Source organism: Protobothrops mucrosquamatus, unplaced genomic scaffold, assembly GCF_001527695.2.
Source record: "Protobothrops mucrosquamatus isolate PMUCROS unplaced genomic scaffold, P.Mucros_1.0 scaffold183, whole genome shotgun sequence".
Taxonomy (NCBI): Eukaryota; Metazoa; Chordata; class Lepidosauria; order Squamata; family Viperidae; genus Protobothrops; species Protobothrops mucrosquamatus.
Window position 1 is genome coordinate 596,061 of NW_015386542.1, and position 17,394 is coordinate 613,454.

General features: G+C 37.0%; 1 protein-coding gene across 1 annotated transcript in view; it reads left to right on the top strand.

Moving 5' to 3' along the window:
* The first annotated feature begins 3,454 nt into the window (after positions 1-3,454).
* Positions 3,455-17,394, top strand: part of KLHL30 (kelch like family member 30) — a 17,481-nt gene continuing 3,541 nt past the window's right edge. Inside the window, exons 1-7 of the mRNA XM_015813720.1 lie at positions 3,455-3,542; positions 7,264-8,117; positions 9,636-9,795; positions 12,418-12,504; positions 12,833-12,988; positions 13,798-13,986; positions 16,348-16,493. Coding sequence (XP_015669206.1) covers positions 7,344-8,117; positions 9,636-9,795; positions 12,418-12,504; positions 12,833-12,988; positions 13,798-13,986; positions 16,348-16,493 — 1,512 coding nt within the window. The 5' untranslated portion in view covers positions 3,455-3,542; positions 7,264-7,343. The remainder of the gene's footprint in view (positions 3,543-7,263; positions 8,118-9,635; positions 9,796-12,417; positions 12,505-12,832; positions 12,989-13,797; positions 13,987-16,347; positions 16,494-17,394) is intronic.

The window sequence follows — 17,394 nt, forward strand, 5'->3', positions numbered from 1 at the left end:
TTTTGAGCATGTATTTTGAAGAAATTCATTTTCATATAAAACTGGAAGTTAAAATAGCTCCAAACCTTATAGTTTATAGATTTTTAAGGTATATCATTTTCCAGGCACATCCCTTTGTTTCTTTTGTGCATGAATTTCTGCTGTGGAACAGCCCTCATGCAAAGTTGATTGTATTGTACAAAGCTATAAAAAGTTCAGCTCATCACCAGGTCTCCACAGAATTCATCTTGCATTTGAGGGGATTTAAGGGGACAACGTTGATGGCTTAAGTTTGCTGATGTTCAAGACACTACTTTAACCCTTCATATTCATGAATCCTTCTCCAAGAATTTGATTTAGTGCCTCAACATTCTGTTCAAAATCTGGGGCAGTCCATAGAACAGTGGTGGCGAACCTAAGGCACGCGTGCCAGAAGTGGCACTCAGAGCCCTCTCTGTGGGCATGCGTGCCATGCCCCGGAGATGGCAACTGTCCCTCTTCAATCAGTTACCCGCTAACTCGCCGAGGTCCCACGTGGCTGGATGCATCCCAGCACCCATGCGCTCGCTGGCCTCTGTGTGCAGGGGCCGATGGTGTCAGGCAGCAGCTGCCCCGGCCCCTAACTTGCCTTGCCTTGTGACAATGGCACCTCCGCCCTGCCTCACCTTGCCTCACCTGCAGGACAAGCCTCCTGCCCACCGCCCCACCCACCAGAGACCCCCTTGATCTCCCCCAACCCTGCCTGGCCCCCACATCTCCCCCACGAACAACATTGAGGTGATCACACCCACCTTGGCCACACCCACCCAGTCTGCCATGACCACCACAGCCACGCTCACCCAGTGGGCCACGCCCACCTGGCACCCAGCGATAAATAAGTGGGTTTTTGGTTGCAGTTTGGGCACTCGGTCTCTAAAAGGTTCGCTATCACTGCCATAGAAGTTCATTCCCTCAGGATTTTATTATCCTAATTTTTCTTAGAGAGATATTTAAAATTATTCCTATGGAAAATCATAGACTTTGCATCAGAATGGCCATTTTATTTAGAAAGTGAATTAATGATCAAATTTATGACCATTTATTCAGAACAAAAAAGTATTTTTCAGCTATTTCCATTTCTAAGATGCATGCAGCCAAACCTGAACATTCTACTTGGTCTGTTTGCTTTGTAGTTTATTCGCCTGGTATTTTCAGATAGTCGGCTGAAGAGTTGTTCCCAAAACATAAAAGCCGCCGCATAATTCTGTTGCATATTCTTCTGGGGACACATATGGGGATTTTGCCCTCTGGCACATCTACAGCAGGAGGAAAGCTAGCACAAACAAAATTCAGGAAGTTACTCCTTCTTGCTTTTTTGAAAGGAAAATTTCCTGCATCCATACGTGTCTGGAACTTTTTGAATATATAACTACAGACCAAAAAAACCTAGACTATAAAATTGGGTCAACAAATTGGTCAATAAAATAGTTTTTGTCACTTTTTTAAAAGGGCGACTATCCTTGGCTTCTTATTATTTTATATCTATCCATTCTAGGTGTGAGCTTTATATTACTGAAATATAAATTTTAATGTCTCATATTATGCTGGTTTGAGATTTTGAATACTTGAAAGGATGTCTAATATACCTTAATTTGAGTACTGTATTATTACTATTATTTGGAGGTCATATGTATTTCTCCATAAAATATTATAATGTGGGTTCCAGAATCTGAATAAGAACATTTATCTCAGTTCATACATATAGTATCCCCATGTAGTTATTCTTTACAAAGCTCTTACTTTTTACAGTAAAAGCAAAGTACAAAAAAGCAAAATCCAGTATTTTATCTGAGGATTTTTACTCTGAAACGTAAAAAAAGTTTTTATTTCTTACCAGGATATTTCAAAAAAAAATATCATGGTTTGCACTAGATTTCTAGACTAGAATTGCTTTCAACACTCAAAATACAATCTCGGGTCTTCCTTATATTAACCAACAGTATTGCTTTTCTGGATCAGTTTTATCCATATCTGCTGGATCTCAGTGAACTTTCTAGAAATATAAATAAAACTTTACATTAAACAAAAATCTGAATTGTCTTTTGTTTTCCTTTGCTAACTTTTGTTAAGTTATAGCGTGCAATATGAATGTCCTCTTTTAAATATTGTTTTAACCCAGATGTTTTACAGCTATATGATTTAAATCTGGAGTTTGCCATCTGCTTTGAGATCCTTTGGCCCTTGGATGGCATGCAGGAGCTATACTTATTTCAAGAAATGGGTGGTCAGGACATAAATTAAACTAAAAATAAAATAGATATCATGGTTACTCCCCATGTCTTTAATAATTGTGTGCTACCATCACAATGAAAATTAAAATTTGCTATCAAATTTTTGAGTCAAGGACAGTGAGGGGCACAGGAAGGGGTGGGAGCTTAATTTGTGTCCCCCTGATTTAAATATACTAACATCTTTTCTTAATCAGAACATGTTTTCAGAGGCTTGTAATTCATATTATTTTTATTGTACAAAAAAACCCCTCATCAGAGTGATGATCATAAAGTTGATTTTATCATACACATATATTACATAAGTTTGGCTATATTCATCAATGTAGCAATCAATGATAGCATATATTTTATGAAATATTGCTTAATTAATCATCCCTGAGGCAGTATTGCTGTTTATAAGGCTGAAACACAATTGCATATACTTATTGCCCCCTTTTATTTGTAAGCTTTTCCATTTAGCCTTATGAGGGGACAAAATTGTCTTATGACAATACTACACCAGGAGAATTATAGGAATCCAAATTATACATTAGGCCCAGCAATTTTCCTTGTTATTTTCCTTCAGAAAACCTGCCCCCTGTAAAGTCTCCCTAGAGAGGAGAAATCCCTGAAAACAATATTGGGCCAGACCTTCCTCTAAGCTGGAACTACCCTGGATTTAGTGAATAGCCAATGCAGAAATCAAATCTAGTCATAAGATTTTGATCAGGGAACACTGTGCAGAACTCACATTTTAGCCCAGCGTATGGTGTAAACCCAGCTGGGATGATTACTGAAAATGCAGAAAATTGGAATAGGTAAACCCTAGCTAAAGTTTTTATGGGAAAGCATATTGAATAAACACAAACCCTGGGTGGGTTTGTGTGTATGTATGTATACACAGAATTGGTGTTTATTCAACACTCTTGCCCATAAATATCATCCGTTTTGATGAGATGCTAAAATCTTATAGAGGAAGCCTAATCAAATTGAAATCAAATTTCAGACTTATTGAAGTCACTTCAAATCTGCTTCCAGTAGCTGCATACCTTCCCTCTAAGAAGTTCTCATCCTACTTTCTTATTTGGGTGTTACTTTAAGAGCAGGTGGTCTGGAGAGAATAACTGTCAAATCATTTCTCCACCCTCCTCTATGCCGGTTGTAAGAACCAGTCTAAAAATACATATACATAGTCTGCAACTGCTGGGGAAAAAACCCCAGCCTAATAACTGTCACTGCCAAGGGTCAAGGCAAGCTTTCTTCCAAACAGTCTCCCAGATCAGGCGTTGCCAGTGTATAGAACAAGTTAATAAGGTAAGCTCTGGAAGTTAGTGGGTAATGATTCCTGTCAAGATAATGGATAGGGAATATTAACTATTAACAAGAGAGCCAAAGTGGTTGTAGGGGTTAAGATACCAGGCTAAAACCCAGTAGAGCGGGGACTCTAATTGTGCCTTAGGCATAAAACCAGCTGAGTGACCTTGGACCATTCACTCTCTCTCCTTCCTAGCAAGAAAGCTGTTTTATTTACAATGTAGTTTCCAAATCTTTCCTGGCACATCCTTTTATTGATATATATTAATTTTCAGATTGTTTTGATTCTTAAATGTTGTATGATCTTAAATTTTATGGTAGATTAGTTTAGCAAAACAAAATAAAACAGGATTAAATTTTTGTCTTTCCTATGTAGCAGGCTGTATAAGTTTTAAACTAGAAGGTAATTACCCAAAGGGGTAATTTGGATATATGCTGAAGATAATGGAGCAATTTGTAATTACTTGTTTGTGAGTCAAGAATCCAGCTTGAGACTGCTACTGCCAAGGCTCTTCTGTAAAACAACAGTCTGGGTTTTGTTTTTGTTTTGTGGAGATAATATTAATATTTGAGGCAGGGAAAAAAGGCAGTTGGTTCAAACAAGTTAAAAAAAAATCACTGGTATAGGAGGCTGAGATGGAAATACGAAATCCCAGGTCTGCAGTTAAGCTGTTGGTAGAACTCCTGATGTATGTGTGTGACTGCTTTTCTCTGGCCTATTAAACTATGTTTTAATTGTTCTTAATTGTGTAGTGAATGTTGTAAGCCACCCAGAGTCTTTCTGAGTGGGGTGACTATAAGAAATCTAATAACCTCATGGGGGATGGAAAGTTGACACTGACTTATCTGTGTCCAGCATTTGCTCTGTCGGCACCCTTGGGCGTAGCCTGAGAACAGGAAAGCTTCCTTGGAGAACCCCTAGAATTCAAATACACAAGTCCTCTATCTTAGCACTGACATTATCTGCTTAAGTAATCAATCTATGGGTAGAAATTTTAATTTTAACTTTAATTTTAACTTTTAACTTTAACCAGTACGTAAAAAACATGAAAGATACTTCATAGAAATGTGCAGTTTCTACTTTTGAGTAGTTAGTAGAGGGCTCTAGTTGAACACTGTATGGGAGCTGAGAATAACACTTTGGCAAACAGTAACTGTAAATTAGCAAGAATGAGTAAGGCACCTCTTGATCAATTGAAAGTTCCAGTTGCCATTCTGAGCTACATAGTCCGAGTGAGAATTTCTCCTGCCAGAGACCTGAACAATGATTCCAAGATATTTGAGAGTCTTGGTTTGCTCAGTTTTGTGAGTCACTGTGTCACTGAGTCACTTAGTATAGTAGTCACTGTAGATTCTAGAACAGTGTTTCTCAACCTTGACAATTTTAAGGCATGTGGACTTCAACTCCCAAAATTCCACAGCCAGCATTGCTGGCTGTGGAATTCTGGGAGTTGAAGTCCACATGCCTTAAAATTGTCAAGGTTGAGAAACACTGTTCTAGAATGTTTAGCAAATACCTGGACTTTTATTTATTTAGTTAGTTAGTTACTAAATCTTCATCCTAGCAATAAATGCCAAAGAATTTCAAGAGAACTAAAATATGCCTCTTAAATCAGACTAGAGTTTTGATTGAAATATCTGGTTCCTAATCTTTGGGGCTGGGAAGATATGAGAACAGGAAATAACTGAAGTACAGTAGTGGCCGATGATTGAATCATCTATATACTACTAACATTCTGGTCATGAGTTTTAATGGCGTAACAGTGCATCATAGGGCAACCATTTTTGAATCAAGGTACCTCAAATGAGCTGGCTTACAGAATGTGTCCAAAATCTGGGAATCATGACTCCTGAGGGAATGACATTTGGAATGTTATGGCTGCTTCAATGCTACTGGCTGTGCTGCTGTGCTACTGTTGCATCACATGATCTTTATTTTCATTGCTCCATGACAGTTTCCCATCTAGTGTTCCAACCTCTCTCTCTGTCCCCCACCCAGCATCAGCCATTTACCTGCCTTCTGGAAAGAGAAGGTAGGGAGGAAGGAAGGAAGATGAAAGAACCCCCCCATACCCTTCCTAGCCCATGCCACATCTCCCATGCTCCCCGACATGTGCTGCCCACCCAGGTACCTTCCCCAATGTAATTTCCCCCCATGCCTTTCTCAACCCACACAGCACCACTTGCTAATCCACCATGCACCCTCTCTGACCCAATCCAAGCCCCCCATGCACCTTCCCTGACCCACACAGCACTTCTTCCATACCTACGCACCCTGCCTGACCCATGCTGCCCCTGTGCACCTTCCATGACTAATGTGGCATCTGCCTTGTCCATCCCAACCCACATCCCTTCCCCAACTCCCCCACATCCTTCCTGACCTGTTCCACCCTCCTCCACATGCCATCCCTATCCAAATTCAGCTTGTAGAAATCTTGAAACAAACATAGCCTGTAGAAGTTTCCTATCATATCTTTTGACTGATGCAGAAGTGGAGAAACTATCTTTACAGTAGATAGGTAGAGATTATAGTTATTGTAGAGGGACTTGTTATCAGTGCCTATCATTGCATTAACATCACCTGCTACTATAACATATGTCTGATTTGCTTTATAATCACCAATATATAACTTCAATCTATTCCAGATGTGCTTTATAAAAGAGTGTGGTTGTGGTTGGCATATATGTATCTCTGTGTGTATGTGTGTATATATAATAAGGTTAGATCACTGCAAAGTTTTCCTCATCCTGCTCTAGTAACTGCCCCTACTAAAAAAAGATTTATAACTATAAAGCATTGGCTCACTGGCAAGCTAAGTTTCCTGTGAAAAGATAACATCACGTTTCATATTATACTTAATAAAGTGATATCATTAAGTTTTGCTTTCAGCCACCATCATTCCAGGAAATGGCTGTTAATAGTTAGGGATCAGAGAAATATCACCTGGCATAGGATTGAAACTTCATCCTGTTTGTTATTCTTCTAGAGGACCTTCTAAAGGACCTCTTAAAGGACTTAATAGTAGTGCAATAGTGACCTCCTGAGAAATTCCACAAGCAATTTTTTTTGGCAAAAAATAAATCCTTATTGGTTCCAATTTTACTAAATAATCAATCTGTCTTTAGCTTCAGGTCCTCTGATTTCTCTTTCCTTATTTGATGTAATTGCAAATCTGACAGAAATCTCAGAAGTAGACCCAGAATAATCAACACCTGCTTTTATACCTTGTCCCTTTTCAGTTCTTATTGTTGAATGCCTGCTTATTTTTGGTTTCGATAGTGCAGCTTGTTTGTGTGTATATGTGTGTATGAGGTAAATTAATGGTATAGCTGTTCCATGGCTTACTAACAGTGTATCTCTGAGATCAACAAGCCTCTTCAATATTTCATCTTCTACAGAACCTGGCAGAGCGCTGGTCCTGACAGTTCTGGAGGAAACATCACTCATATTTAGTATTCTATGATCATACAGATTTATTTTATTTGTAAGATCAGGATAATCACAATTAACACTCTATGATTTTGTTTATTTATTTGTTAGCTTAAAGGACTATGTAGATATATGTGTAGCATGTTAGATTTTATTTGTATATTTCAGAGTTGAAATGATGTAAATAATTAAAAATAAATATTGCATTGCATATTGTAAACATGGAATTATTTAAAAAGGCCCATTTATTCAGAAATCAGTGTGACTTTGTTCCTTTTATCCTGTGAACAGGATTGGAAAAATTATTCTTTATTGGGAGCATCTAAAATCATTTCCAAGTACGGAATTAGAGCCTTTTGCAGAATATTACCATGGTGAGGAACATTGACGACTTCGATTTTTGCCTTCCATCCCATCCTCAATCTATTCTGGAAGGACTGCAGACCCTACGTTGCAATCCCAAACTCTCAGATGTCACTTTGATTGTTGGGGAACATGAATTCCCTTGCCACCGCAGTATCCTGGCCCTCTGTAGCCAGTACTTCAATGCTATGTTTGCTGGTGACTTTATGGAAAGTTTTTCAGCACGTGTAGAGATCAAAGAAGTAGATCCTATCACTATGGAGTCCTTGATTAATTTTATTTACACAGGAAAAATGACCATCAATCAGGGGAATGTGGAAGCTTTGATTAGGACATCCAGCCAACTTCACTTCCCCATTATCCAGAAAGTTTGCAGTCGGTACTTGAGACAGCAGATGGATGCAACCAACTGTTTAGGCATTTGTGAATTTGGAGAGATGCATGGCTGTTCAGAGATTTCATCTGAGGCGTGGTCATTTTTGCAAGAAAATTTTGAACTTGTATCTCAACAGGAAGAGTTTCTTCAACTTTCCAAAGAGAGGCTAATTATTTATCTTTCGAACAACCTACTGCAAGTACAAAAAGAACAAAGCCTAGTTGAAGCTGTGCTCAGGTGGGTCAAGTATGAAAAATTGGCCAGAGTGGTGCACCTTCCAGAGCTTCTTGACCTAGTGCATTTGGTTTCATTGCCAGATCAGTATCTGCAAAACATGTTGTCATCTGAACCACTGATTCAAGAATCAGAAGCTTGCAAGGTTATCATTGCCAGACATCGGAGCACGGTCAGTGTTTGGAGGTACTATGTATTTTTTGACCCAGTTCTAGTTCAGTTTGAAGGATAGAACATAGACTAGGGAATTTCTGGACTAGTGATTGGTTTTCTATATACATCTGAACTTACAGATTTCCCAGCTTTTATCTAAAATTTAGTTAAACTGGCAAAGACTCATATTCTTATCCTAGGGGGAAAGTGGCAATTCTTTCCTTTTTAAATAACCATCCTGGGCTGGTTAGGAACATTAATGATTCAAAAACCAAGAAATACTTGCTACTTGGAAAAACTTCTGGACTTGTTCGGCTGTGGCTGGGCTGGCAGATAGAGGGTGACTGATTGTACAGTACCTCATAAAATGTGCTATTTAGTTTACATATTAATTATAGGGCCAACACGTTTAAACTTCCTTAGTATAAATGCCACTTCATTTGTTTTCTTGGTATCATGTCCTGAATAGTAGACAGTGAAGTTCTCAGACTGGATTGAATGGATAACATCATCATCATTGTGTTTAAACTTGCATTATTTAATGCTAATCAAAGTATTCTTCAGAATAAAATTTTAAATGTTAGAATTGTTATTATCATCATAATTAGGATCTCTCTGCAGCATAGAAAGCAACCTGGGGGACAAGGAAAGTAGATTTTAAAAAGTCCCACTGAAATTATGAACTGTGGATGAATTATTGTTCTGTGTTTACCAAGTGTAATTGAACTGTTATAGAGAGTGGTTCTCAACCTTTTTAATGCTGCGACTCCAACTGGTCGTAAGTCGAGGACTAAACCAGTCGTAAGTCGAGGACTAAACCGGTCGTAAGTCGAGGACTAAACCGGTCGTAAGTCGAGGACTACCCAATTGGTCGTAAGTCGAGGACTTTCCCTGCCCGGGAGCGCCACGCATGCGTGGTTCTGCCCCCTGCACCGGCCGAGGCATAGCTGGCAAGCGGCAGAGACAGAGCAGGCCAACCACCAGCTGGCCCAGCCCAAGGGAGGTAAGGCACCCGCCGGAAAAGGGGAAAAATGGCGGACAAAAAAAATGGTGGACAAAAAAAATGGCAGACAGCCTTGCTTGGCGACCCCCGTGAAATGGTCGATCGACCCCAAATGGGGTCCCGACCCACAGGTTGAGAACCACTGTTATAGAGGGATATGTGCCTCATAACACTACCTGATTGAGATATCAGAGAAAAGCAATTTTAAAATGCATAATTCTATTTTTTCTTTTTATTTTAAGAAAAAAAAATAGTACGCAGTCCAAGTGTGTTCAAATTGTAAAATAAGTGGGAAGGCATATGGGAAGAAATCAATCAATTCACTCATATTAAGAGTAGGCTGAACTTCCTGCTTTGCTTGAGCTAGAAAGTATATAGATTCATTACAGGAATAATTGGGAAGTTTTGCTTTGCCAAGTACATTCCTACAATTTTAAATGTACAACATACAAATTGTTGAAAAAAGCAACTGAGGAGTGCTGCAAAATTAGAAGCTTTCTATGTTGTGAAATATATTTTTTTTCCTACTCTAAGGCAGAGAACAAACCCTTTGTCCAGCAGAGACTGAAGGCCCTTCCACAGAAGCTAGAAGAGGTGCTGGTGGTCGTGGGTGGCAGAGCTTTGGAAGAAAATGATGAAGATGAACAGCCAGCGAGCCTCTCCAGAAATTTTGCTTTTTATAACACTAACACTAGTAAGTGATATACAGCACCAGAACACCTTTATTTCAAGCCGAAACATTTTAAAGAGTACTCCAGCTCATGCTACTGAGCACTGCAGTGCAACAACAACAATAGTGTTGTAGAATTGAAACATATTTATTTATTTATTTATTTATTATTAAATTTAAATGCCATCCATCTCACAATCAAGCAATTCTGGGCTGGATGTTCAAGTGATAAAAATCTGAAAATGTAGGACATATATTTTGGCTTTTGGGCATCATCGTGGTTATGCAATACTATGGCTGGAGTATCTTTCCAGGGAGGGAGTGGGGATGGGCACATTCAGAGAGTTTATAATATTGGGATCAGGCTTATGCTCTGTTGAATGCATTCCACGTGTTTTTCTCTTCACAGTTCTTTGTTTTCTTTTCCTTTGTGAAATTTCATTGGAACTAACAGCAAAACCTCTCCAAAGCTAGGTCATATTTTTAAACTATTATTTATATAGGTTGATTGCCCAATTATAAGGCCTTTCTTTATCTTCTGCCTCATTCAGAAAGTGAAAGGAAAGGTGGGAAAAATAAGTAATCTGCCACATCAAAGAGCACTTCTCCAGACCCACTTTGAATAAAAAATATACGAGTGTGGGTGGAAACATTCATGCCTTTGGGTTTAATGTAGAATTACTTACATTGCCACAGGCAACTTAGATTTCCAGATGATGTAATGTTCTGGGTTTTCTTGGGCTGTTTGTTATTGTGAAGCAACTGCATTCCTCCCAGGCTCACATTGATAGTGAAACCTGTCAGACTGGCCTACAAATTCACTGAAGTTGGAAAAGGAACAAATTTAGAGGCTAGGACTCTAAATTCTGGATACTTGGTGTAATCTGGAAAAGATGATGTAATTTTAGGGCAATGTTGACAATACTGTGAACATAGAAACAAATAATGTCCATACATAAATTTTTGCCAAACATATCTGGGTATTATATGTTCTAATAAATCAGTGCTAAATTTTTATTTTTAGAGAAATGTTTGGACAGTCCTATAAAGGGGGCCAAGCACTGAGTCCATCTACATAATTGTCAGTAAATATTGATTGACTGTAATATTGCAATGTGATTGGGATTGTCAGATATGGATGCTTATTATATACACACAAATTTTACTTTTCTATACAGGCAGTAGTAGTAGTAACATTCCTCTCAAAAGAGCTCATAGAAGTATATATATCTGCAGGAAACATGATAGATTCAGTTAGATAGTTCATCATCTAAGACTAAATCTTACAGTTTTACTTCTTGATATCATTGACAAAAGCACTGCAATCCCAGAGATCAGGGATGTATTTTAGCTCTCCCTTCACTATATCCCATGCTTAATGTATTGCCCATTTATCTGTTTGTGTTCAATTTTACAAAATGGGATCTGTTCTTTGCTTTCTCCTTGGTTACATTTATTATTTATCCCCAATAATTTCTTGCTTTGACTTATTCAAGCTACAGTTCCTCTCTGAGCTTTCTCTTTTTCATAGGCAAGCTTTCCGAGTTTTATCTGAAAGAACAATCAAAATCAGATATTTTAAAGACTTCACATTTTTCTATTTCCAGCAGAAAATCTTCATTTTACCTGAAAGTATATAACCTTGCGTTACTTATATTTTATCTTCTGTTCCTCATTATAATCCTGCTCATTCTTTCTGTTAACATAATACTGACCGCTTAAAGATCTGTTACTCTTGATGACGACACATTATCTTTAGCTTTATAGGGGTTTTCTGTTTGAATATGTGCATAGTGGCATCTTCCTGACCTGAAATTCATCATGAAACCCCATTTTTCTTGGTGTTGTCTTTGCTTATTCTTCAACTGTTACTATATTGCCATTTGTAGCTAAATTTAAAGTTTATGGGGAAATTGTTGCTGTCTTCTGCTCTATCATACCTTCTGCCCATTATACCTTTCAGTGTGGTGCTTTACTCATTTACTGTTACAGGGACAATGACATGGACTTTTCAATTAATAAGGTTATTTCATTTAATTATTTATTTAAACAATGTATAATGTCCTGCATTTTACCACTACAGCCCTCTGGTCAATTAACAATGAAAACTAAACAACAGCAAAACAACTCAAATTAATATATCCTTCCCATTTATGTTCAATAATAAATTACAACAGACAAACCGATCAACTGTGCTCACCAAACACCCAGCCCAATTGCCTGAGAAAACAACTTAGCCGTTCACGAAAGGCCAGCATACTTGAAGGCACAAAGTATATTATTGGAACTGTGTAAACAACTACAGTATTTGTTAATAGCACACTAATTATAAAAAGCCATCTACTTTTTATGAGAAAGAAAAAAATTGGGTTGAGGAGAAACTTAAGCCCTAGACATTTGTTACTGATTAAAAATATAACACAAGAAAGCTGCATATAGGACATGCATCCTGCTCAATAATAGAAAGAGAAAGTAGAGATATGTAGGGAAAACAAGAAGATTTTGGAGTTCTGCCCAACATATTTATTACTGCTAATATTCTAAAAATAGAAACCATGCAGAATCATCTTTATCATGCAAGGCAAAGCTCTCAGGAGAATGTAAGAATTTAACAAGCTATTTATACATTTGGTTTTTCCATTTTAGAAACATGGATTGCTTTGCCTGATTTTCCAGATTATAATAAATGGGGCTTTTCTATGATTGCTCTAAACAACAACATTTACATTACAGGTAAGTATAGCATATTTTCTGACTTTATGGTGTTACCAAAACTATAACGTATTTTATGTTTCTCCATAAATTTGGATGGATTTATTCTGTTTACCTGACCAATAAAAGAGAAATAATTACAATACAGCACACAGATCCCATAGTCAGGTAGTAAAAGGCAAATATAATAATATTCCATCATTTTAGAAGAGGCATTTTACCTAAAAAAATCTGTAAATTGTGGAAGGCTTGTAGAAGATTCAGAAACAAAAGGAGTGAACAAATGTCAACTCCAAAAATAATAAAGGATTACTTTCACAACGACTATGATAATTATTTCTGCTTTCAGGGGGCTCCAGAGGATCACAGAATGACACCTGGTCTACAACACAATCCTGGTGCTTCTGCCTTAAGAAGGGTGTCTGGAAATCCATTGCTCCAATGCTGAAGCCCCGAACGAATCATGCTAGTGCTGTTCTCAATGGAGAGATCTATGCCATTGGTGGTAGGACACGAGATATGTAATAAAAGAAAGCCTCATTGTGCAGGAGCCTTCCAGTCTAACTGATGGCTAGGATTAAGGGATTTGTAGTTACACTTTTCTAGAGGACAGATGGTTGGAGAAAGTTACTCTACAGGCATAGAACAGCAGAGGCCTGAAAGAAATAGAACTATTATCCAACCTGCACAAAAATGTAACAGTTGAATTTCCAGAAATATTTATTTCTACAATTTGGAGGTGTGGTGGGTTGCAAAAGAAAGTCACAGCAGCATTCTGATGGATACTAAATTAGAAAAATCTAACATTTCACAAGGTCACTTCTGTCACATAGTGGTTATATGTCGTAGACCTAGACTTGTTTTTCTACAGGGATGAGGATGAGGACAAGGATGAGGAAGAAATTCTGATATAGCAACTATCAGAGCTGAATAAGTGAGAGAAGAGGATCATAATTCAGGCTCATTTTTTTTTTAGAAATTGTGAAGAAAAGTGTTTGGGGCTCCAACATGTATTCAGGCATGAATCTTGGTTAATAGGAACTCTTTTACATCATGATGTGCACTGAGACTATTTTAGATCTCTTACATACCACGGATAATAACTTTTTATGACTCATTGGCTGCATGTAATTTGAATGGAAGAACCAGTCTTTATTGTAAGGCTGAAAAATAGATTGTTGAAATAGATTTGTTGAAATAAGTAAGCCAAGTTCATATGACCTATGAGATTCTTAGGCATGTATCTTGCTCTTTGCCTGTATTGGTGCAAGCTTATGTAACAAACTTTTCTCCCACTTTTTATGTATTTCAAAGGAACCACAATGGATATTGTGGAAGTAGAATGCTACGATCCTTACAATGACAGCTGGTGCTTTGTCAGTCCTGCCTTGAAGTACGTCAGTAATTTTGCTATAGCCGGATGTCTTAGGAAGTTGTACCTCATTGGTTCTTGTGCTATCAAATACAATACATTGACCCTCCAGTGTTACAACCCTGCTATTGGTAAGAAGAAATAGAAAATACTTCTAAGGAAGCAGCTGACAGTACTTTTGCAACAAGTTCTTTTGTATTTTATAATAATTGAAAGGTATTCTCTGACCTGATTCTAAACTCCTTATAAAACTTGTCACAACTAATACTGAATGGAAATCTATCATTTCCTGTAATATATTGCCCAAGTATCATACAAATGTGCTGGTCATAACCATGAGCAGGGTTTCTGTGTGTAGGACACATTCTTGCCTCTTCCACACACACACACTCCAATAGGATCTGTGTAGTCAGTTGGATAGGTGCTCTCATTACAACAACATCCTTCAAAACCATTGCTTTGCTTTGTCTTTTATGAATAAATACTATCTGTACTTTCTCCATATAAATAAAAAGGTGTATGCTTTGATCCATGTTGAAGTCAAGGCTAATCATAGAACATTCCAATAATATCTCTTTAAATGGAAATGCTAAATAATTGTGGGATATTAAGAACTCAGAAATATATGTGAGAATCTTTCCTTGATTATAATGAATTGTCTGTGGACTATTTGACATGTTGAACCCTAGTTGTTGCTATTACTTTTATTTATTTAAGAAACAAAAATGCATGGATTTGAGGCAGAAGAAATGTATGATGTATATTCCTTGCCGCCACATATCCTATATCACCTGACTACTGCTAGAAATACTTATTTAAATTGAAGACAGCATTTATTTATTTATTTTAATTTTATTTTAATTTTAAATAGACAGTTGCTCATAGTCTTCTTTATCCAGCTATCTAGCTTACACATAACTTCCACAACATACGCATGTGCAATGAGGAAACTTTCAAGTTACTTATTTGTCATAGCTTTTTGGAATTCTCTCAGCTGGCATCAACCTGCTAGTTGTAATAACTGTTACGCAATGTGAGCCAAGGTTAGTTTGCCCAGGAAACATTAGATGATAATCATGAAACATGTGTGCCTGCATTACAGTAAATATCAGAATCCTCCACTTGCCACTCATTTAATGCTAGATAGAGATAACAGTGTTTATCAAATGCATTATCAGTTGTCCACCATCTCATCTTGTTCTGTTATATTCAAAATGGTGATAAGCTTTGGGATTTCTTTCATTTCTGGCCATATAATGTGCCTTTTATTCACTGCCTCTTGTATAATTATTCAACAAAGACTCACCTCTATCTCTCTATGCTTTCCTCTACAAACCCTTGAAATGTATTATTGTTCCACTTGATACTGGAAAGATTAAACCAAATCATTCAGTAGTCTGCCTAGAAGAAAGCATTCCAAATAACATGGCAATTTCTAATAACTTTTGACAGACTAATTTCATGTTTTGATTGGGTAAATTTCTCTAGCAGAATTACAAAAAGTGTAGATGTAATTTAAGTTGTGTTCAGCAAAATATTTGACAAAGTGTAGTTTAGTACTTTGATTAAAAGGTTAGTTAAATGTAGGCTGGACAGCATGGTAATTAAGTGGATTAACTAGCTTGGAAACTGTATTCAAAAAGTGCTCATCAGTAGATCCTCTTCAAACTAGAAGTAGATATTAAATGGGATCCCATTCAATTCAGTCCTGGGCCTTGTCTTTTTAGCATGTTTATTAATGAAGTGGAGGCAATGGTTTTCAAATGATACAATGTGGAATAGCTAAGACAGTAGAAGACAGAAAAAAATGGAAACTATCTGAACAGGTTAGAGAAATGTGTTTATTTTCTCACCTGCTATGTTATTTTCCTTGAAAATTGTCTCCTTGCTTAGATTTTTTTCTGATTGCAATATGAGAAAAAAGATCTATGTATGAGGGTATGTGTCTGAGTAATATGTATATTAGGTGTCAAAATCTGTTGGTGTAAGTGTATGGATATATATGTTCCATATATTAATATTCGCTACTCATTCAGAAGGAAGACTATTACCAAAACGATGATGATGATGATTGATTGATTGATTATGAGAGATTGTGTGAGACCCCTTTGAGCACTGATGACTTCCACTTTCTTAGATTATTTCTCATTCATTTTGATAGCTCCACAAAGGTTTTAACATTTAGGCCAAAGAGATAGTTCACTTCTAGTACGGTTTTTCTTTCATTATTGAGAACATTCAGTAACCATATTTTATGTATATGTATGGAGCTTTTATATTTTATACTTTTTTATTTTTCTAGTTTGATGGTAATAATAAAAATATTTATCAGGCTTTGGCTTTTATTCATATTTTTTTGCTTAAACAATCTGAATTACTCCACCATAGATATTAACATGTGATTTTAATAAACAGTTTTTAAATATATTAAAATGTGAGTTTTATTCAGTGATAATGAAGATTTTCATGAAAATTATTATTATTTTTAATAGATGTCTGGAGTATAATTGCATCTCCCTTTCTCCCCAAGTACCTCTCTGCTCCTTGTTGTGCCTCCTTGCATGGGGTCATTTACCTTATTGGTGATAATACAAAGAAAGTATTTGTGTATGATCCTGATGCTAACATCTGGCAGAAGGTAGGTAAATGGGGAGCAACTATATTATTTTATTTATAAGTATTCTTGGATTGGGTCTTACTTATTTAAATATTCACCAATTATTTGCAGAATTACAAAGAATGGATGTGTTTATTTTTACCTGATTTTTCTAAGGTGGACTCAATATAACTAATACTAATACTACTAATAATATACTAACAGCTAAAAAGAAATTGTTGTTATACCCAAGACAATGAAAACAGTATAGCCAGCTGTTATTCCTTGGGTGAAGGCAACATAAAAATATTATGAACATTTTAATATAGTAATATTTGAAACCATAGGGGAATATTTGTAAATGTCAATATTCATGCCTCTCTGTTACACATTTGATTAAAAAACAATGAACAATATTTTAATATAGCCTTTCCCAGCCTTGCACTTTCAAAATGAATCAGGACTCAGCTTCCAGAATTTCACATCTAGCTGCAGTCCAAATTATAGCAGAGATTCAGGTTGCCTTAGTAGAATTATCGCTGGTCAGCAAAACAGGCCTTGTGGGTCTTTAATATATAAACTGGTATTCATGTTTCAGAAAAACAAGATCTGCTTCTTGAATGATGGTATCTCAAGCAAAAACATAACCTTGTCCTATTCTGCTGGCTGCTTGGCTTCAGTGAAGATATAAGCAGTGTTGTTGTAAGGTTGGTTTTCAGTGTCATGCTGAAATCCATCTGCAGCTGTTCACATGGCGTCATTGCTCAGATGACTCCAATGCACAGGACAGGTGCAGAAGATACCCTGCCAGATTTCCCATCTCTTTTAATGTATGAATAAGTAGTTAACACTGTCTATTTCGGCTGCCCATTGGTTCTGCTTTTGCCAGTGCCCCTTAAAAATTTTGTTGTAACAACTTGTCATTAAACAATTCCTTTCCAAA